Source organism: Oncorhynchus keta, chromosome 20 (genome assembly GCF_023373465.1).
Source record: "Oncorhynchus keta strain PuntledgeMale-10-30-2019 chromosome 20, Oket_V2, whole genome shotgun sequence".
NCBI lineage: Eukaryota > Metazoa > Chordata > Actinopteri > Salmoniformes > Salmonidae > Oncorhynchus > Oncorhynchus keta.
Window position 1 is genome coordinate 27,316,918 of NC_068440.1, and position 23,416 is coordinate 27,340,333.

General features: G+C 41.4%; 2 protein-coding genes across 2 annotated transcripts; one reads left to right on the forward strand and one right to left on the reverse strand.

Annotated features, from left to right (window-relative positions):
• Nucleotides 1-675: 675 nt before the first annotated feature.
• On the reverse strand, nt 676-2,858 carry LOC118374526 (homeobox protein Hox-A13a-like). Its single transcript, XM_035760960.2, has 2 exons — nt 2,101-2,858; nt 676-1,660 (listed from the first exon to the last, which is right to left on the reverse strand). Exons 1-2 carry the CDS (start codon nt 2,768-2,770, stop codon nt 1,413-1,415), a joined length of 918 nt encoding a protein of 305 aa, XP_035616853.1. The 5' UTR covers nt 2,771-2,858; the 3' UTR covers nt 676-1,412.
• A 15,034-nt stretch (nt 2,859-17,892) lies between these two features.
• Nucleotides 17,893-22,750, forward strand: LOC118374527 (homeobox protein XHOX-3-like). Its single transcript, XM_035760961.2, has 3 exons — nt 17,893-18,727; nt 19,701-19,936; nt 20,937-22,750. Exons 1-3 carry the CDS (start codon nt 18,355-18,357, stop codon nt 21,462-21,464), a joined length of 1,137 nt encoding a protein of 378 aa, XP_035616854.1. The 5' UTR covers nt 17,893-18,354; the 3' UTR covers nt 21,465-22,750.
• Nucleotides 22,751-23,416: the final 666 nt, after the last annotated feature.

Sequence of the window (23,416 nt, forward strand, 5' to 3'; positions counted from 1 at the left end):
GAGCAAGTAGGCGTATCGTTTCAAATAGGCTAATGTTTGTGTAAATATTGTTCCTAAATATTTCAACAATGTTATCGTGTAAATGTAGCCTATAGGCCTATTATTGTTGTTGTTGTTGTTATTATTATCAGATTGTGGTAGTAAATCTACTTGAAGTAGCGTAGGTAGACTAGGCCTATTCAGATGCAAGTGTGTCTCCAATAACAGTCACCTGTAGTGCTTGAGACAATCTCATCACTAGATGGCGATATAGGCCTTATAATAATCCACATACACACAACAACACTTCCATCATTTGCTTGAGTGAGACATTTTCGATGCACATTTCGCACTCAACAGGTAGATTCAGACACTTCGTAATAACATCGCACCCAGGCGACACCTGGAATTAACGTCGAAATGGATAGAGCCCAGAGTAGTTCTACACAGTCTGGACAAACATTGATCTTCCGCATTCAAGCATAAAATAATAAGCCGGTCAGACATGTTCCTCACAACACGGTAAAACAGGCCTGATAATTGAGCCTCTCACACTGCTTCTGAATCTAAGAATATCTTAAACCAATTCATGACAAATCCTTTCACATTTGAAGAGCTATGACAAAACATCACGATTGACATTCAAAACGTCACACCAAAAACGAAACCATCTCTGTAATATACTGGACGGATGTTCAAATCAGAGGTCGTGGATATCATATATGATTCAACAATGTCCGGATTTTATTGGACAGATTTTTGTGTCAATAGTTTTACACCGACATATTTAACAGACACAGATAGCCTTGACATATTATAGTTTTGTCTGTATAGTTTACCTTTATATACAACCACATGAATACACACACACAATATAAAAGACATATGGTTCACATGGGCACACATTTCCCAGAAAATGATGTATGCATTACAAGCGGGATAGCACCTTGGATTGGTTATGAGTGAGAGCCGGAGAACCGTTTGAAGAAGCTAAACTTTAAATTAAGATGCACGTGTTTAGTGGAGTGTTGAAGGGGAAATGGAACGGATTCATATTTAACCGTGGAAGCTGTAATCCTAAAGGCCGTCACTTCCTGGGGATTTCCAAATGTTTTTTTTTTCTCCACACGGTGAAGTGTCTGTTTTCCTGAGGTTACTGCATGCCAGTTGCAAAAATTATACGGCCCTAACTTTCTCCTTGCTTTGGTCTCCATTCACCGGGAACAATACACAATGGAGGAAAATGGAAGGTCCAGAGTTTTTCTACATTTTCGTTCCATAAAGGTCTCGGCAACGCATTTGGCAGAGTATATTTGTGAACCATGTTCGGTGGGAAATAAGGGTTAAATTGTTCCAATCAAAGGGCGTGAATAGCATATTGTGTGTGTGTGTGTGTGTTCAATTCCCATCCCATTGTTGTATGTCAGTCAAAACTAGCTGATACTCTTCACTTTGACGACCACCTTCTTCTCCTTTACGCGTCTGTTCTGAAACCAGATAGTGACCTGTCGCTCGGACAGGTTCGTCTGGGCCGATATCCTCCTTCGTTTGTCCTTTGTTATGAATTTATTGGCCGCGTACTCGCACTCAAGTTCCTTCAGTTGCACCTTGGTGTATGGCACGCGCTTCTTTCTTCCACGTCGGAAGGAGCTCAGGTCCCCTCCCACAGGAGACACCGCGTCTGGTGGAGCAAAACGGAAAGCGAAATGGATATAGTAAGCCGTTCATAAACCATACACATAAAAAGGTTACGTCTAAAACATAAAGGGGTTCTTCGGCTGTCCCTATAGGAGAAGCATTCGAATAACCGTTTTTGGTTCCCGATAGAACCCCTTTGGGTTCCATATAGAACCCTTTCCACAGAAGGTTATACATGGAACCCAAAGGGGTTCATCCAGGAACCAAAAAGGGTTGTCCTATGGGGACAGCCGAATGACCCTTTTGGAACCCTTTTTTCTAAGACTGTATTCTCATAAATGAATTTACAAACACGCGTTATATTTTTTTTACAGAAAAGGCATCGTCTCTAACATTTTGTTGTGGATTAAGCAAAAACAAACACAATGAAAAGTTGTTCTGGTTTATTGCGTAAAACCTGAGGGCTCTCTACCTATGCTGTACCTGGTATGGAGGATTTCCACATGTGTCCGAGCTGAGGTTGCTCCTTGGTGCAGTAGACCTGCCCGTTCCAGCCGTTAGTTAGAGCCCACGGCTGGTAGCTCTCCATGGGCAGCAGGGGCTCGTGTCTGTGTTCTGCTGGCCCGCTCATAGTTGGTACAACTGGCACGTCCAGGTAACCGGGTACGGGCTGGTATGGGACCGACGCATAGCTCGGATAGAAGGCGAACTCCTTGGCCCTAGAGGTGAAGTCATCGCCCGAAGCGGATGTGTCCATGTACTTCTCCCCGTACGCAGAGGGGGGCTGCGTTCCGCACGACTTTATGCTACTGTGGTGCGACATTCTGCACGGATAGTAGCCGCTACCGAAGTATCCATAGGGCAGGGACGCGCTGGAGGAGCTTTGCACAGCCGAGCAAGGGCTGCACTGCTTGGATGGCTCGCCCATTCCCGAGGTTGGGACGTCGCTTGACGAGTATGCCGTGCTCGGAGCGAGGGACGCGGGGTGCGCCATCAGGTTCCTGCATTGGTTTGCCGCAAAGTTGCCTCCCGCAAAACCACCACCGCCAGCGTCCATGTTCTTGCTCACTTCATCGGAACCGCCGCCGTTGTCGTAGAGGAACATCACCGACGGGTCGACCCAGCGAGGACGGAAGAGCAGTGACGTTGTCATAGCACGACATCCAGCATTGAGGCTTCTGTCTCTTTTTTTAAAAAACCATAGAGGCTGAAAAAAGGAGATACTGATTCGGAGAGAGTAGGCGACGCTGACGCGCCCGGGTGCACCAAGGTCGCGCCTCTATTGGCCAAAAAGGGTCCACGTGATAGGCTATGCAAAGAGGACGATAAATATCTCCCAGTGCGGATAATTAAATGTAGAAAAAAATGCAGCTTTGTAAGATGACGGTACCTATCAAGGGATTTGGCTTGTCTTTTTGCCGCTCAAAACGAGAGGGTTTCGTGTGTAAATAGAAAAATAAATATCTATATCTATATTTATATTTATATATCTATACTTATATATATTTGATATATATATCACTCCTATATACGGTTACACTTCAAACCTAAATTGGTTTGAAAAGGGTTTTTATTTTATCATTGGAAAGCAAAATAAAAAGGACCTTAGTAGTCCAGACGGTTTCAAAAGACTGCGGTGACTCACCAACTTAAATACATCCATACACGTTGCTTTTACGCACATAAAGGCAGTCCGTGTAAACATGTCTATGACACAATGTCATTGCTGATTATTTTGTACATGGTGGGCCTATATTAATTCCACAAAGTATAATCCATTCAAAGCCACACACCCCAATACAGCTCACATAATTAGTACATAGCGTAAGGAATGGTCGCCAAGGACACGTTTCCCAATATCCCATAAACGACAATGGAGATGGACTACTAGCTAATGTTAACAGTGTTTGAACAGACCGTACCACTGTGGGGAACACGGATGACTCATCCAAGAGACACTTATCGGATAGGGAGTGGAATAAAGAAGGGAAATAAACAAGCTTTAGAACAACACGTCCATCTCATTTTTCAACTAAAGATAATTAAGCTAAAATCCATGGGAGATGCTCTCAATCAAAATGCCCCGTTTTCATATCACTCAAATTAGAGCGACAGGTTCGAGCATTCAAGAAATGAGTGAGAATTCGGATAGACAGTGTGCCCAACAAGTACCAGATCCCTCGCTTCCGACATGTTTACAATATGCAAAGACAGAAAACAGTTCTCAATGTTGGCAAGTCGGTTGTTTTTCACATAGCCTACGGGGTAGACGCGGTTAGAGGCCAAGGTCAAGTTGAAAGTTGCTGTCTAGCCGACGAGTCTGTTGGGTTATTCAGTCTTTGAAGGACCCGGCTGAGTTCTTGAAAAGGGCGGAAGAGGGGTGAGAATTCCTGGCCTAATGAAAGCTTTGGAGGGCATTAACTTTTACTATCATTTTGTTTTCTCGAACGTTTTATTCTCGTTGTGTCTAAGGAAACATGTTATGCATCATGTGTTTTGCACACGTTGGAAAAGTAGGCTAATCGGAAAGTTTCATTTGCAAACCAGTCTCGTGTTTTGGAGACTTTTGGTGAAGACGGGTGAAAATGATATGAAGTAGTATAGGCATGTCGTTGTGTTTTGTCTGCTTTGTCGTGTTTATGTCTCTCCTTAAGGCTCTCCTTCCAAATATGTTGTTTCAGGAGAAAAAAGCAAGACTATTATAGGCAAAACCAGCCTGGACTTACCTATAGCCTATTTTCTCTGGTACAGTATAATGCCATGAAAAAAAAAAAAAAAAAAAACAAGAATAGGCCTAAATGAAATAATGCAAGCCGTCAAATGGCAACGTTTGTTTCAGGATATAAATGGAAGCCAACAAAAGTGCTCAAAGATTAATTCATATAGAATTCAAGCATTTTTCATAGACATTCTTGCCTATTTTCGCGCCATAATACTATTATTGTGGTGCGATCACATAATTCAGGATGCATTTTTCCATAGGTATTCTCATCTATTATTACGTCATAATAATGTTAATAAAAACGTCAAAAGCACTGTGCCTCAGCCACAGTATAAATACCACCATTACGAATTCGATATTAAAGCTAGGTCGCGTGCAGGGTCCAAATGATCCATTACACAGTAATAACAAACGTAGGCATTATTAGCACGTCAAACCAGTTATTTATTTGCAGGCCTATTATTTGAATATTCTTGATGGATGAGGGACTTAATAAACTGTCGTAGTCATCTTGGACCGCAGGAAGAGTAGAAGAGTAGATCCCCTAATTGGGGATCCTAATAAATACTACTACAGACGTCAGATATGAGACAGAACATAAAGCCTCAAACAATGTCTATCTGAATCCGAAAAACGTTGAAAAACATAACCTTATTGATTAACATTAGTGTTCCACATGATTTCCAATACAAATGTACTCAATGTTGTTTAACCTGTCGGCTATACAGGCACGATCGCGTGTAGGGTCCAAAAAAGTTAATTCTTTGTAGTTATTTGTATATTCTGGATAAGATAAAAAAAACAAGGCAGTTAATCCACTGTTCGCCGGTAGGCCTTCGGTTTTAGCCGAAGGGGCAGAACGACAGATTTCTACCTTGATTTCTACCTTGTCTGCTCTGGGACTCGATCCAGCAACCTTTCGCTCTAACAACTTGGCTACCTGCCACCGGTGACTGCGATAGTTTATTAAACATTTTTAAAAAGATAACATTATGACAGAGATTGCGCATGCACTCAGATGTTAACATGCCATAACGGGACATTAAAACACATCAATACATATGTTCGACTGTTAGGATAGCCTAGATTCTTCATGATGTATATCCTTAAGAAGTAGACGACTGATATCTTCCTAGAAAAACTTGATTAAACTAACCCAGTCCTGATTCGTCGAACATAGATTGTTGACGTTGTACCTCTTTTTTTGTGAACGGGCAATCTATTCTTGCAATATTGAAACAAGTGTGTGGTTTTTTTAACCAACCATATGTGTGGTTTATATGTGTCTTATATGTCCAATCTATAGCCTATGTTTTATCAATTTCATGTTCCGGGAAGGAGAATCTGTGATACATAAGTTGATATGTCAGCTTTTCAGATAGGCCTATTAGACATAATCCACATCCGGTGCTTAACTTTATATTTATCTTTATAGCCTAATTAGTCATGAACAAATTTGAGAAAGCTACTCAATATATATCGTGAAATGACACGATTTAGCGTTATCAAATATCTAGCTATTTATTTTTCTTTTCTATGTAGCTAACCATGATGTGTAGGCCTAACTAAAGGCCTAACTAACCTATAACAATGAAGCTATGACACAAATAGAACGGTTTTGTGAATCAGGTTTAAATCATCAGGCTACATTTGGACTTTCTCTTTTTGCTCACATTAACATGTGTTGATCCAACAAAGATGTTCCAAAATCAAACGTTTGAAATGGTAATAAATTACATTAAATATTTACATGAACTTGTAAAATAAATGGCAATGTAAGCTAGGTTCTGTCTTAAACACGGGTTTTCTGGCGCGGGGCCTGCAATCAAAAAATCTGGAGCTGTCACGGAGACCATGGCGCGCGCAGATCCAGTCTGTTTTGGTGGTCTGACCCGAACAGACATCCCTATCGAGGAACTGACCACCGCCATGCGCCACAACAATGCCCAGACATTCTACTGGCTAGGAAGACCCGTCTGTAAAGTCATTACCAAGAGCATAGACATTCTTAGTTTCGACTGGCATTGTCATTTCGCAGCAAATAACAATGTTTTCATCCTATGTGACGTAACAATAGGCTTACAAAATAATTGTAAAACCATTAAAGGAAAATCTAAACCATTTGGAAAGCTATGAATTCTCATCATATTACCGTTTTCCAATAACAATTGGTGGAATGCAGAATACGTTGCAAAGATGCGGGCCTATTCCCAACCCGTCTATTCTTTCCAATCCATAAAGCGAGAAAAATGTGCCTTATCCAGTTGTTGTGGTGTGATGTGAAACTAAATTGTAGTATAGAAAATAAAGCCAAATCAATACAAATATGTTTCTGCGGTAGAGCCAGTGAACCACAGGACGGCCTGGCACGTAACTCTTCTATGTTCTCCGGCCCTTAACGTGATGTGGCACTAAAGGATAAAATAAAAAGGAAATTGGCAAATAAGAGTCAACAAGGTGGCTCTTGAATCGCGCCTTTGACTGACAGCTCCGTTATACATTCGCTCTGACTCAAAGTGTCACAAAGTAGAAGTCTTAAACATTTTGTTAACGGGCTGCTAAAACCGTAAGCTACATGTTACATTTATTGCCACAATGGAATCCCAGTAAATATATAGGCCTACAGTTAATTTCAATGAAACTTCAGCCGCTAGCCAGTTGCACATCTGTTGTATTTCCGAACGCTACCAGTCCCCCATCAGTGGACTGATTAGGCTAATTTGCACCAGCCCCTGTAAGATACTGTTGCTCTTTCTGATGAATGAGCCCTTCCTACACATTATTGTCCCAAGGACGAGGCCATGGAACTCTTTCCAGTTAACATACAAAGGGAAATGCATGATGTTTAAAGCTAATTCTAATCAAGACGTGTGTATATATGCTGCAGAACATCCAGCCACTCACTACCTATCAAGAAGTTCACTCAGATCGAGTCACCATGGAATTAGGCTAACATTTTCGTTGACCAATTTCTTTCCTGATGACTTTATTACTATGGCACACACGCTTCACTATGTATAACCATTTGCGTTTCTGTATGGCCAAACGATTCGTCATTAACAATAAACAGCAGAATTTCCCACTAGCTTTAACATAAAATAAAGTTCTTAAAAAACAGCAGGCTATATTACACAATAGTTTACGGAAACGAACATCAAAAAAGTGTTAACAAATTACACCAAAAAACCTATAACCTATAGTCTGCAAGTGTTCAACAATAATGCCCATTCGCCTAAATATATAGGCTAGCCTACATTTTTAGATGGGCTTTACCGTTCCTAGTTTTCATGAAAAAAAAAAACATAATTTGTGCAAAAGCCAAACTTTAAATACATCTGTATTGACATCCGTTGGTTTTGATTAAAAATGTCTAAACTTCACAGACCTTTGATTCCTGTGAACGGAATTGTATTTTATGTTTTACTTTGTCCTCGGTTAAGAAATACTTATAATCCGTCGTGATTTAGTCGTATGTCTCATCAGGAAAATTCATTTTTGTAAAGGAAATTCCTACATGTTTTGCATTCGTAAGACAAACAATCAATGGTGCAATGGTTATTTACATTTACATTTAAGTCATTTAGCAGACGCTCTTATCCAGAGCGACTTACAAATTGGTGCATTCACCTTATGACATCCGCTATACACGATTTTGTAAGGGAAAAATTTATAGATCGAATAAAATATAACCTTTATTTCACATTCTGAAATATGCCAAATAAAATCTATTCAAAGACATACCGTGTTAGTCACATTACAACGAGCTTCGATTTCACATTAACCAAATATACATTCTTAAAGAAACACAAAGTATTGCACAATGTCACATTCAGTTGTTCATTCAAAAAGTTCGATAGAAATGTCATCACGTTAATAAGTTACAATGGGTCGACGACACAACAGAATTCCCAATACATCACAGGTAGACACAATAACACACCGATAACAACATGAACATCGTATTGGACACAATACAATTAATATCAAATTACATTCCAATTGCATTGTTATATAACCAACGCACAAACCCACCTCGTCTCACCTTCTTTATCAATATAACATTTGCACATAGGCTACAAATGATGTGGTCAACATTTGGTCTTCAGTGAAACTAGGTTTCGGTGAACCTGGTCAAACGTGTAAAGGATAAACACAAATAAACGTGTGACCATGATGCAATAGGCTACATAAAGTCAGGATATTCGTTGAAGGCCATATTTCTAAAATACTATAATTTCAATAACTTCATATCCTGGAAAGTTAAAGAAAAGGCATGGCGCTCTCCATTTTCGATTCCCAAAGCCAACATGTGGATCTCCTCGACCATAAGACAACCGATCAGGTGTGTTGGCTTTTCAGTTAGGCAAGCTTTGTGTATTCCATAGGCTTTACCAACTCAAAAGGATAACTCGGATCGATAAGGATTCTACCTTGATTTCCTACACTTGAACAGCGGTAGAATGAGGTGAAAGATATACTAGCCTATATATTATTACGAGTCTCTTTCAAGCCCAATATATGGAAATCCGAGTTATAGTTATAAAGATGAAAACAGGTAGGCCTATGGAGCGTTTCAGGTTCGCGCCAGGTGAGTGTTGCGTGTCACGGTTTTCCACGCTACGGATGACATTGTGGTAAACCATACCGTCGGCTACTGAATGGTGTTTTCGTTTTAATGGGGTGATGTAGGTTTCAGTGGCTCGTTAATCTCTTCGTTATACGGAAATGCAGTGCGTGTGAGAAGACCAGTTAGAGGTAACAAATAGTGGCGCGAGGAGCTATGAAGAGGGGCTTAAAATTACAAGAGAAGAGATATTGTAAAGTGGCTGTTCCACTGGATGTCATAAGGTGAATGCACCAATTTGTAAGTTGCTCTGGATAAGAGCGTCTGCTAAATGACTTAAATGTAAATGTAATGTAAATGTAATATCCAGCTCGAGCCACCTTGCATTCTCCGGACGCGTTTCAAGGTCAAAGCATTTAAAGCTCTGGTGGCTGCGTCATCCAGTTTCAAGGCCAAGTTGAAGCCGGGATGGTGGAGGTGCTAGGATAGCAGAACACGTATTCTTCCGTTGGCATATCCTCTTTACTAACAATCCTAACCAAATCCATTGAAATTGAATGTGTTTCATTTGTTTTGCCCTGGTGGGTATTGATGGAATAGCTCACTCTCGTTCAAAACTAAAATACTGAGACAGTAGGGTTGCACAGGGTTGCATCGCGCACTGCGCAGACTCCATGGTCAAGTTCACCTTAGGCCCGCTTGTAAAACCGAGAGGGGCGCAATCTGCAATGTCTGCTGAGGGGGCCGCTTCCCCTTTTAATCGCGGTGTATAAGACACTATAGCAAAGACTAGAGCAAAACCACAACACACTGTGTCCCGTTTTCCTTCCGGTTCTTGCACTTATGTTGCCCACCTATATGGAGAACAGACATGTATTTGGGTATATCCAACAATGAACGAGTCATATTAACTCATCCGTTGTCCTCCCAGTTCCATTATCTAAAACACACACAATAAAGTGCCACTACTGTAAACGAACAAGGTCACCTTTGAATTGCGCAAAAGAGCATTATAAGTGTTAGCTTATCTGCTGACAGATCACAAGATAGTATCTGTCTTGACTGCAAAGTTGCATAACTCCTCACAGGTAACACAGGGGCTATCTGGTATCCTATAGCACAAAGAGTGGCACACGAGGATATCCCAAGAGAGCATGAGACATGTCTATGTGAAAAAGAGGTAGGGTGAATTCAGAAAGATTGGGGCATCATAACAGTTTACTCCTGATGTGTTTATTTCCTGGTCTGGCAAGAGAAAATAAAAGCGATTATTAAAGCCCTTGAAGAGAAACCACATGAACAATATTACATCACAGGAAGCTCACCACACAAAGCACATGGTATGATCAGTGACATAGCTTTTATTCTGTTTTTATGTTAAGGTTATAAAACTGTCATAAATGATGTACAGTGCCAAATTGGGATGTAAATGTGAATACTATGTACTGGTGCATCAAAATGCACAATAAAATTTGCCAATATTATGTATCAATTTTATAAATCAGTATTTTTGTTGTTGGCTTTACCAACCATAGCTAAAGTAGGACAGCATGGAGTAGCTAAAGTAGGACAGCATGGAGTAGCTAAAGTAGGACAGCATGGAGTAGCTAAAGTAGGACAGCATGGAGTAGCTAAAGTAGGACAGCATGGAGTAGCTAAAGTAGGACAGCATGGAGTAGCTAAAGTAGGACAGCATGGAGTAGCTAAAGTGGGACAGCATGGAGTAGCTAAAGTAGGACAGCATGGAGTAGCTAAAGTAGGACAGCATGGAGTAGCTAAAGTAGGACAGCATGGAGTAGCTAAAGTAGGACAGCATGGAGTAGCTAAAGTAGAACAGCATGGAGTAGCTAAAGTAGGACAGCATGGAGTAGCTAAAGTAGGACAGCATGGAGTAGCTAAAGTAGGACAGCATGGAGTAGCTAAAGTAGGACAGCATGGAGTAGCTAAATTAGAACAGCATGGAGTAGCTAAAGTAGGATGGCATGGAGTAGCTCAAGTAGAACAGCATGGAGTAGATAAAGTATGACAGCATGGAGTAGCTAAAGTGGGACAGCATGGAGTAGCTAAAGTATGACAGCATGGAGTAGCTAAAGTAGGACAGCATGGAGTAGCTAAAGTAGGAAAGCATGGAGTAGCTAAAGTAGAACAGCATGGAGTAGATAAAGTATGACAGCATGGAGTAGCTAAAGTAGGACAGCATGGAGTAGCTAAAGTAGAACAGCATGGAGTAGCTAAAGTAGGACAGCATGGAGTAGCTAAAGTAGAACAGCATGGAGTAGCTAAAGTAGGACAGCATGGAGTAGCTAAAGTGGGACAGTCATATAGGCTTTTCCAATGGAGGAAATATATCCAGTTTCCATTAGAGACCCCTGTACTTAGGTTAGGCAGAGCTCTGATTCTTGTAGTGCTATATCCTGTTATTTTTTTATTTATTGTAGTACTGTTGTTTGTACTGTTGTATGACTGAATTTAGAAAAGGTAAAAGATGCATTTCCCTCTTCTGTAACCTCTTCAGGCATCTATCCAACATATTATCCCAACACATTTCTGAAACCCATTGGCGTATAATTAGGACTATAATAATACTGATTTACCTAACCAGAGAGGAAGAGGCGAAGTGAGAGGTACAACTGAGCCCAAAATCTGTTAGTGGCGTTTTTTCGTTTTTTTTTCGCTAACCAAGCGCAGAGTTTTGTATGGAGGTCAATGAGAGTGTCGACTTTGGATAACAATAAATTGAATGGCTTATTTGCTATGTGTTGCTTATTTGGTTGAATTGAAGATTCGTAATCAGTAGGTTGTTAGAAGTGCACTGATATAAGTAAGACACCTAAGATCCCGGCAACTTTTAGAAAAAACACTTTATATCGGAGTTGTGGCTAGTTCTCACTAGTTACCACAGCCACAAAGTCGTAAACCCCGCCTTTCTAAAATGTCGCTTCTTAAAATGTGTATAAAAGCTAACCCTAACCTTAACCACACTGTGAACATTATGCCTAACCCTAAACTTAAATTAAAACAAAAAAGCAAATGATTGTTTTCATACATTTTTATGATGCACCCAATTCCGACTTTGTGGCTGTGGTAACTAGTGGAGACTGTTGGTCTTCTCATTGGCTAGAATGGTCCCACCTGATCTTGCCTCCTCCCGACTGCCTTCCATTTTTTAAGACATTTATTTTCATTGATAGAGCGGCCACTAGAGTATTAGTGCCTTGTTTGCCAAAAGCACAAATGGGTGTGTCATGCCTCCTGTGAATAAGATATCATTTTTTTGGTGTGTGAGTGTGATTAGGAGACATCTTGAGGATTTCAGAGATGTATCATGTGTTGGGCTAATGTGTTGGATAGATGTCAAAAGAGGTAACAGAAGACTGAAATGCAAATTGGGTCCCACTTATACCGAATACACCATAGGGATTCATTGAAAATAAAACACGACTATTAATTTAAATATTTATATTTGCAATGATTCTCTAAATTAGATGTTTAATATACCCGATGCAACCTGATTAATTAATTAATTGCAAAACGTGTAGCAGCCTAACTAATACACAAGAAATGGAAACGTGTGATGTAGGCCTACAATAAATATTGCAAAAAAATATTTCACTTTAATGTTCGTCTACTTGGTATATAGAAACAAATACAGACCAATGGAATCCATTTTCAATAGGCGTTACAGTACAAAAAATGTATTTGTATTTCACCCCACACAAAGGATTATGCAAATACATATTTAATTTATAACAAGTTTATATGGTTTTAAAAACTCAAAATTATCTTGCAAAACTCGAAGATAGGCAGAAATAGAAACCTAAAAGATACTTACTGATTATGCCACAGAGGGTATCATCAGATCAGAGATTCAGAATAAAACTATTGATAACCAACTATGTAGCTAGGCCTATGGAGTAGCCTAGTATGCTTTACTGCCAAAATACACAGAGGGTTTACATTTGGCTGTGATTGTGGGTATGTCTACTACAAATATTTAGCCTTGGGCTATACAAAAAGGTTCAGTGTTCTCAGACAAGTCGGTGTATTTCCATGAACCCAGATGAATGGAGGGAAAACAGTTGAATGAGAGTGGAACCTCGCACAATGGCCTAACCAACAGATGTTTTTGGAATGGAAACGTTGGGATTTTCGGGTTTACATAGTATTAAATGCAATTCGTTTTAAATTATCCAATATTATGAATACAAGGGGGCATTATAAGCAGGCCTAGACCCCCGTGGTACAGTGGTCAGCATTAATTAGTATTGTAGTTAGTTACTCATTATTACATTGTACTTATGGCAGCAGGTTAACCCTAAACTTCACTATGAATCATGGTGTGGAAGTCATTCTTAATCTGAACAAGTATTAGTAATGATTATTTACACAATAGGACTAACGGCAGTATCCTTAAGTGTTAACAAAATCCAAGTAAGATAGTTTGAAGAACATTTTGCTATCAATTAATGCAATATTATGAATACAACAACGCTCAATGGAATATAGACTATATATGATGTATATACAGTATATATAGGGTATAGCCTATAACGCAAAGTTTCTCAAACCACCCACAATAGTTTAAAACATAGTAGGCTATATCGAGGAACTCATACACTTTCAGTAGTGTTGATTGGTCCAGGTAGCCAGGTCCCTATCTCTGGACATAGGCTTAAGGAAACATTCTTGATTTACCGAAATAATTTCCCTCTCGTGTCTCTCCCAACCGTGGAATTGTATCTGCTGAAGTAAAAAGCGAAATATTAGTTAGGTTCTAATGATACATTTTATTACCATGGTTCCGATAGTGACTCGGTGGATCGAATACGTCATAAACGTTTATGTCTCTCGCGCTTGTCTTGATCTATCTATCTATCTATCTATCTATCTATCTATCTATCTATCTATCTATCTATCTATCTATCTATCTATCTATCTATCTATCTATTAGACAAAGGAATGAGAGTATAATCCAATCTGAAACGTTTATAGTTTTAACAGTATACTGTAGTGTGTTTCAGAGGGATACAGAGAATCGCGAGATAAAAGATGCAGACCTTAAAAACGGCATCTAATATCCTTACAGAACCGGCTCATACACCTTTACTGTGAACTGTCATTGTAAGCGGAGAGTAGAGGGAGTGAGAGCTAGAGAAGAAAATGAAGACAGAGGGGGAAGGGGAGATGGGCCTGTGTGCAATGTGAGAGAGGAATTTCACTCGATCAGTCGCCCCCCTAAGAATCCGTGAGGGCTCATGTGCCTTCCTATTTTTCAACAGGCGAGGGCGCACGAGGACAGCAATGGCTGCGCGAGACTGCTTGGTGGCATCCCCTTGTCACGACGACCCCTGACGTCATCCTAGTCCCCAGTACACTGATACTGTGTATGAACTGTAGGACATGTAATATGAGTCAATGAACCTATTCTACAGACATGTTCCCTGCCCCATCCCTAACCTGCTCAATCTAACAGTGGAATCAGACATGTTCCCTGCCCCATCCCTAACCTGCTCAATCTAACAGTGGAATCAGACATGTTCCCTGCCCCATCCCTAACCTGCTCAATCTAACAGTGGAATCAGACATGTTCCCTGCCCCATCCCTAACCTGCTCAATCTAACAGTGGAATCAGAGGACACAAGAACTGGATAGTCCAATAGGAGTGGAGAAAGAATGATTAGCACTAGCATCCCGATTCTCCACCCTTCGCCCAAAGCGTGCACTTGTACACTCCTCATTATGAATTTAAAAGCATTGCATTGGTGTAAGCACCATGTTTTATCCATGATGGTTATTGTTGTGCAAGTGCACTTTGGTAGAATTTTGGAGAATCGGGACCCAGCTTTCCATACTTCATCTCCGTCAATGAGGTAATAACAGCTTGATCTGGATGCTTATATTTAGCCTATTCCTATAAATCATATTAAATTAATATTAGGTATCCTATTCCCTAATTATATGAGCCCATCCTTCAATAGTAATGAGAAAGAATACCTAGGATGCTATGTGTAATGTGTAATGTGTGACGCATAAGCAGAAAACAAACAGACAGAGAGTTGTAATGGGCCCCATTACGATTCCAGGGCTCAACTTAAAACACCGTGAAATCTTTAAAGTGGTAATATCAAGTTCAACCTCCCCCAAAGGCCATAGCCTTAATAAAAGCCTTGTCCTTTATCGCTGTGTTTAGTGAATGTTTACTGCGCTAGAGTACATAGATCAAAGAGAGGTTGGGAGACGTCTCGCATCCAGAAAACATGCACGGCGTCGCCTTTATCTGCGCGTGCGCAATCCCCCATAGAACACAGGCGTGTGTGCACATAGAATGTCAGAAATAGTTTTTTTTTGTTTTACTCGGGAGACATGGCTGGACAAAAAAAAAATCACAATAATCAAATGGTTGACTAGTCCAGTAATGTGTAGCCCTCTAATATGTCTGAAGTTACAGACGTTTGCCGACATGCTTATTTTATATTTTCTAAAGTTTCACCCTCTGTGTTCAAATATGCCTAGCCATTATGAAGGCTATAGTATACCTGGTAAAACTATGCAATTACAGTAAAACAATGCTTCCTAAATTATAGGTCTTGGGCTGTAATAAAAAATGTTCCTGTAGCCCAACCTGGTTTCACAGTATTTCGTATTATTCTGTACTTAAATCCGAGAGACACCATCTAGTATGATATATTACGTTTCATATGGTATGTGTTAATTTGTGGATGTCCATCACCCATTTCGTATGATATGTTATGAATTACAATTCGTATTATAAATTAATAATTAGAAAAACGGACAATATGTTACGAATTTGCAAAAGTACTATATGTTACAAATGTGTATAATATCTTCTAGCTAGGTGGCTAGGCGGCTAACGTAAGCTAGCTGGCTAAAGGTATCTAGGCTAGGGTTTAGGGTTAGGGGTTAAGGTTAGGGGAAGGGTTTGCTCAAATAGTTAAGGTTAGGGTTAGGGGAAGAATTGGCTAACATGCTAAGTAGTTGCAAAGTAGCTACAAGTAGTAAGTAGTATAAAAGTTGCTTATCAGCAAAAATGCGAAAGTTGTCCATCAAATCAAATCAAAATCAAATCAAATCAAATGTATTTATATAGCCCTTCGTACATCAGCTGATATCTCAAAGGGCTGTACAGAAACCCAGCCTAAAACCCCAAACAGCAAGCAATGCAGGTGTAGAAGCACGGTGGCTAGGAAAAACTCCCTAGAAAGGCCAAAACCTAGGAAGAAACCTAGAGAGGAACCAGGCTATGTGGGGTGGCCAGTCCTCTTCTGGCTGTGCAGGGTGGAGATTATAACAGAACATGGCCAAGATGTTCAAATGTTCATAAATGACCAGCATGGTCGAATAATAATAAGGCAGAACAGTTGAATCTGGAGCAGCAGCACGGTCAGGTGGACTGGGGACAGCAAGGAGTCATCATGTCAGGTAGTCCTGAGGCATGGTCCTAGGGCTCAGGTCCTCCGAGAGAGAGAAAGAAAGAGAGAAAGAGAGAATTAGAGAGAGCACACTTAAATTCACACAGGACACCGAATAGGACAGGAGAAGTACTCCAGATATAACAAACTGACCCTAGCCCCCCCGACACATAAACTACTGCAGCATAAATACTGGAGGCTGAGACAGGACAACATTCAAACCCACAGCCTTTGGGTTGCTCGACGTTTGCATTATACGCCCACCCATCCACCCTGTCCAACCACCCTACTTTCGTTTTCGCCTTAAGCAACCATCTAGGTAACCATACCAAGTAACATATACTACTTTCAGTGTCCCGGATTTACATTTCCATGTTACGTCTAGTCTATGAGACCAGGCTGTGTAGCCCCATGTTGTTGGTTGTTCAGACTAATATGTCAAATGGTAGGTAATCTTAACTCTGACCACCAGGACTTGACCTCTGAGCACTTTACTTGACACCACTTTAGAGGAGGGGGTGAGAGAGGGACAGGGGGGATGGAGAGGGATAGGACGGGGCATTGTGATGTGAGGAAGATTGCGTCTTCTGGGTTCTATGGACACTTGGACAGGCCACTAAAGAGTGGACATCCCCATTTCATTTCATTAGACGCTTCGATGCGCCCGCACAAAGCATGTTGATCCAAATGGAACATGTTTTAAACGCCTCTATTAAGCACCACTGAGAATAGATCTGATTTAACTTCCCTGTGGAATGGAAGTCTCAGGGACAATGTATTATAACAACGTGGTCATTTTGTTATAAGATGGTCCTATGCATTGGTGGCTACAACGGTTTTGATTGTATTGCTTGCAACGCTTTCCTTTAAGCTGAATAACTTGGCAAATACATTAATATGGTCTTCATTCTGTCCAGTGCAGCTTCCTGCAATCAGATTTTCAATTGAATAACAGGCCTTATATTGTTATGCATTGTTCTTCACATTAGACAGGGTTTTGTTTCAGACAAGCCATACGTTTTGAAAGCTGACAACTTCAGATTCACTCACACATAGAGTACTACATGACAAAATTCAAGGGGAGCCTTTGCACGTTGCAACAAACCTCACCATACTGTGTTATATTGTGCTCCTGCTGTGGATTACAAATATCACAATGGTAAACCAATTAGCTTCACCATTTAGCTTCAAATACACACTATAATATTTCCCCCCAAAAATATGTGTGGGCTATTTGATGACCACGTCACAACAAACAACGCAAATAATTTGCCCCTTGTCATGTAAATAGTGGGTTAATAATATGGATTATTTCATGGCATCACATTACACATAACCTGGTGTCCTATAAATTAGTTAATAATTATTTCTCATTATAACAATCAATATTGTTCATAATTTTAATAACTGAGTACCTCTTAAGAATGACCTTTAGAACGGTTTAAAAATATATATAATTGAAATCTTGAAGATTTTTCAGAATTCCTCGTTTCGAACGGTTTTGTTCCATTGTGGAAATTGAGGATTAGAGAACATTGACGTTCAGTGGACTATATATACTCTTTATACCTGCACAAAATAATTTGCTCGTTAGCTCATGCGGTAATAATGTGCTTGTAGCCAACACTGTCCAAAGATGCCTGTCTTCCCTAGTATCTCTCATCCCGCGGTTGTGATTGCTCGTTCTCTGTTTATCCACATCCAATCGATGCGTGGCGTCATCAGGGGTGCCATTATGACGACTGCCCTATTAAGAATGACAGCTCGAGAGAAAGAGAATGCAATGGTGATCCCTCCCAGGGCTTGTGCCGCACTCTGAAGCGCTCGCCTCGCAGGATCAGAACGTACATCCCCCCTCTCTTCTCTCCTTTGATTTCAATCAATTCCTCTACTCTTTTTTTCTCCACTCTCACGACTGAATCCCCTCGCCATCCGTAGCCTGCAGTGTCACAGACAGCTTGGCTCTCTCCATAGTGATTTGGCGCCCGTTCATTCCACGCGCGTTCGTTCGTTCGTCGGTAATGGAAAACAGAAAGGAGATGGTGATGCTCGCGGAGGGAGGTCAACTTGGCACGGTGGTTGGCAAGACGGGCTCTAATTTCTCGGAAGCAGTTGGAAGCCCGGCGCAAGAACCGCAAGGAAAGACGGTCAACAGGAACTGCCTGAGCCCGGGTTCTGCACCCTACTCGCGAGACAGAGCGGACGAAGAGGTGGAAGGCGCACAGGGACGCGTGTGCGCTGATGTAAGGCCGGTTGGCATGTCATCTTCTACCGAGAGACACCGGATAGATCACACCAACAAAGAAACCAGCAGCTCGGACACTGAGTCAGACTTCTATGAGGAAATTGATGTGAGCTGCACGCCAGAAAGCATGGACTACCCCAATGGGAAAGGTAATGAAAAAAACGTCATGACACTATTTATTTCGTTTTCTCAAATTAATGAATGCAATCGATGTGACTGTGTAAACATGGTCTACAATCGATTGCTAGCAGCCTATCTCTCTGTACATGCAGAGTCCAGAATAAAAAAAATAAGTAAATTATGGCGTAACATACTCAAGATATTCCGTACGATTGAATTATGGATAGGGAGTGACAATTTACTGAACATAATTGTTATTGTTGTTATAACAACGTTAATTTGTAATTAATTAATTATTTTCTCTATAGATTGTTACATCCACACTCATGAGAGATCTCAGCTTGTTATTGGGTTGCACCTTCTTAGCTAGGGTTTTAACCAGTGTCACTTTTTAAACGAGTTACCCCGGGGCCAGACACCCTGTCGCAAATGAACCAATCTGCACGCATACTGCTAGTAGAGATTTTAAGTAAACTGATTGGAACCATCTAGGGACCATACCCCAGGAGAACTGACATCAGACTGGTCATGTATTAATGAAAAAGAGGCTCCAAATTAATTTTCTAATGCTTAACATATGTATTTTTAGGTCCTGCTTTCAAATGAATGGGAAACAGTATCCTACATGTTGAACGAATGATTATATATGCTATTATCTTCACATCGGGTTCTGCATAACATATAACTATCACAATGATGGATTAATATAATTATCCCTTCTGCAGTTAGCTATGGTATTCATTTATCTGGATTATTTAGTTTACTCTAGGCCTACATAGGCTTAATTTATGATGAGATGCATTTTAGCTAGTTGTGGTGCTCTGCTTTCGATTTTTGTCAACCTCAGCCAAACGAAAAATAAAGGCTGCAGTGACAATTATACAAAAACAAAAATAACAAAAGAAAACCTGTACAGCACTTAATTGTAGGATACGATTGTCATCAAATGTACCTTTAGGCTATTCTATAAATAATCTGATTCATGTTTTAAACCCATTCCAGGTCGAAACGGTGATTCCCCCTGCCACCCGAGTGACAGCGGCATGGATCTTGGTAAGATGGGTTCGGGACAGGGCTCGCTGTCCTACGGGGCCGACGCGATGCGACGGTACCGGACAGCATTCACTCGGGAGCAAATCGGTCGGTTGGAGAAGGAATTCTACCGGGAGAATTACGTGTCCAGGCCAAGGAGATGTGAACTGGCGGCTTCACTAAATTTACCAGAGACCACAATCAAGGTAAGATGAGGATCTTTGGCTTTAACAGTGTCCTATTTCAACATCATAATGTTTCTCTACAACATATAAGCCTATTTCCAATATAACATATTTAGCTTAGAAAGGGGCGAGCTTAAGTATAATATATGCCATTTAGCAGACGCTTTTATCCAAAGCGACTTACAGTCATGTGTGCATACATTCTACGTATGGGTGGTCCCGGGGATCGAACCCACTACCCTGGCGTTACAAGCGCCATGCTCTACCAACTGAGCTACAGAAGGACCACAAAAGTATCCATTAATGAGCTGGAATTTGCGATATATACTGAGCTTGCAAAACATTAGGAACACCTTTCTAATATTGAGCTGCACCCCCGTTTGCCCTCAGAACAGCCTCAATTCGTCGGGGCATGGACTCTACAAGGTGTGGAAAGCATTCCACAGGGATGCTGGCCCATGTTGACTCCAATGCTTCCCACAGTTGTGTCAAGTTGGCTGGATGTCCTTTGGGTGGTCGGCCATTCTTGATACACACAGAAAACTTTTGAGAGTGAAAAACCCTGCAGCGTTGCAGTTCTTGACACACTCAAACCCGTGCACTTGCCTGCCACCTGCTACCATACCCCGTTCAAAGGCACTTAAATATTTTTTCTTGCCCATTCGCCCTCAAAGTCACACATACACAATCCATGTCTCAATTGTCTCAAGGCTTAAAAATCCTTCTTTATCATGTCTCCCCCCTTCATCTACACTGACTGAAGCGGATTTAGCAAGTAACATGAATTAGGGATCTTAGCTTTATCACCTCGATTCACCTGGTCAGTCGATGTCATGGAAAGAGCAGGTGTTGCTAATGTTTTGTACACTCCGTGTAGGTCTGCCCACTGCTCTCTAACTGTAATGCCATTTGGAACCGTGGGTAAACGTGCAAAAACAGCTGTAAATCTGTCATCTGTCTCATCACAGACGTATGAAGGATCATATTTTACCCCGCCTGTCTGTATGTTTGTGTTCCATAGGTGTGGTTCCAGAACCGCCGGATGAAGGACAAGCGGCAGCGTCTGGCCATGACGTGGCCTCACCCTGCCGACCCCGCCTTCTACGCCTACATGATGAACCACGCGGCCGCCACTGGGAATCTCGGTTACTCCTTCCCGTCCCACCTGCCATTACCGTATTACTCCCACCTTGGGGTCGGAGCCGGCTCGGCCTCCTCCGCCACTCCATTCTCCAACCCACTCAGGTCCCTCGACAGTTTCCGGATGTTGTCTCATCCCTACCAGCGGCCGGAGCTGCTGTGTGCGTTCAGGCACCCATCCCTGTACCCCAGCCCGGCCCACAGCCTCGGTCCCGGGGGAAGCCCCTGTTCCTGCCTCGCCTGTCACTCCGCTCAAACAAACGGCTTTCCACAGAGGCCCACCGGGTCAGACTTCCCGTGCTCCCCAACGAGCAGGACTGACACGTTTCTGACGTTTACACCGTCGGTGCTGAGCAAGTCCTCGCCGGTGACTTTGGACCAGAGAGAAGAGGTGCAATTGACCAGATAAAACGAAGAGAACACATCTAAATGTGTTCATTGGACTGAGTCAATGAAGCGCAGAAGAGGGCCATACGCTTTTACCATGACGAGCTTTTATCAAACTTAAAGAAAACACATGAACAAGACTCAAACAGCATGAATAGAACGCTCGTGTGGAGCAGACTCCATACCCGCAGCAGCATAAGCGACAGGTACTGCAGCGCGTGCTGTTACATACACCTGCTACATAACAAAAAGGAGAGATGAGCGAGCTCGGAGTGCAAATAAATAGCCTACCCAGTTTTTAAGCTATATGTTTTCAAGCACCAACGCGATGATCTCACACATCATGCTATCCACTGAAAAAAATAATTTAAGTTACAAAACCCCATGCAGACCATGAAATATTCCGAGATCGGACAAAAAAACACATTTGATTTATCTAAGATTAATTTGGTGCGAAGAAAGAGAGAGCCCAGGCGGACTGGGAATTACAGACAAACGTTTATCTCTGTGATGGATGGTGTTAACGGTTTATCATTATTTGTAGTCTCTTCACATGTCCAAATTGACCTACATATATGGGTAGGCTAGTTACAAGAGAATGATGTTTTCCATCTTCTTTTTTTAACAAGGGAATTGTTAACAGACTGCACCGTCTCATTATGGCTCCCTCTCCCTATCCGAGTGTCCCTTTTTTGAAGGTCTGGGTCGGAAATGTGCAGATGCTGGTAAAATTAGTAAGTGATGTATATGTACGTGGCAGATGAATTTTGAGTGTTGAATTAATGATAATACCGGCCGCGCGCGGAGACCGGGAGGGATCGTTTCTGCCAAACCGTAACAAGGCGCCAGGGGAACGGATTAGCTCGCTTTGGCTTGACGGGGGAAGAGAGAGAGAGACAAGCCATTGGACAATCACACCAGGCAAATTAGGCCGAGTTCGCTCGAGCTGCCCATCTCACCCATATACCCTCGACTGAACACTAGCCACCACCTCTCTCCCCCTGCCCACCCCCAATTCTACCCCATTCTATTTTACCCTCAGCCAATGTTCAGAAGACCGAATGCTTGGATAAATGCATTTATAACGACTGATTCTGATACTATAAGCCTTATATTTATTATACTCATTCTAAAATAGTTTGAGGAAATTGCTATTATTTCTTTGTTTCTATGTATCGCTTTGCACTGTTACTGGCATAGTATTTCATCGAAATAACCCTGTCATGTTTTAGGGAAATTGCTGCAAAAAGGCTCAAGAGAGCGAATTCACTCTGTGGTAATTTTTGCTGAATATATTGTTGGATTGTTCTGGACATCAAATTTGCAATAAACAGCATTTCAAACAACAAAATCAATCGAATGTTTTATTCTACAGCTCACGGAATAGGCATACTAAGTTTTCATTGCAGCCTGGGCATCAAGGGAAGGCCTACATGTAGAATCGTAATCTAAATAAAATCAAAACAATTATATTCCAAAAGGTTATTCATATTCTATTGATATAGAACCAAGTAATTGCACATTGTTAGGCCTAAAATAATATAAGTAGGCCTATGGAACTTCCTCGCAATCTATTGACTTACAGGACTATTATAGACAAATGCCACAGAAAAATATAATATAAAATAGACCTAAGGTACAGGGCATTGTCATTGCATATTGCTCCTAACGAGAGCAGTAATTTGACCGAAGTGGTCGGTGTCAAAACACAGAATTGCTGGGCGTCGTCTTGTGATGGGCGCGCGAGAGGATATGACAGCTATGTGGTCCCCGGGATCCGTTAACGCCAGTCATTATTTTCTCTCCCACCGGTTAATAGACAACGGCAGAATCTGTTGTCTCGAGAAGATATTGGAATGCTAAAAGATCGATGATCTAACTGGCCCCACCAATCAGCGCCAGCTTAATTTGTTGCCTTTGACGCGTAATTGCGTCGCAGGCTTTCGGTAAACGAGATATTTCTGTATATAATGG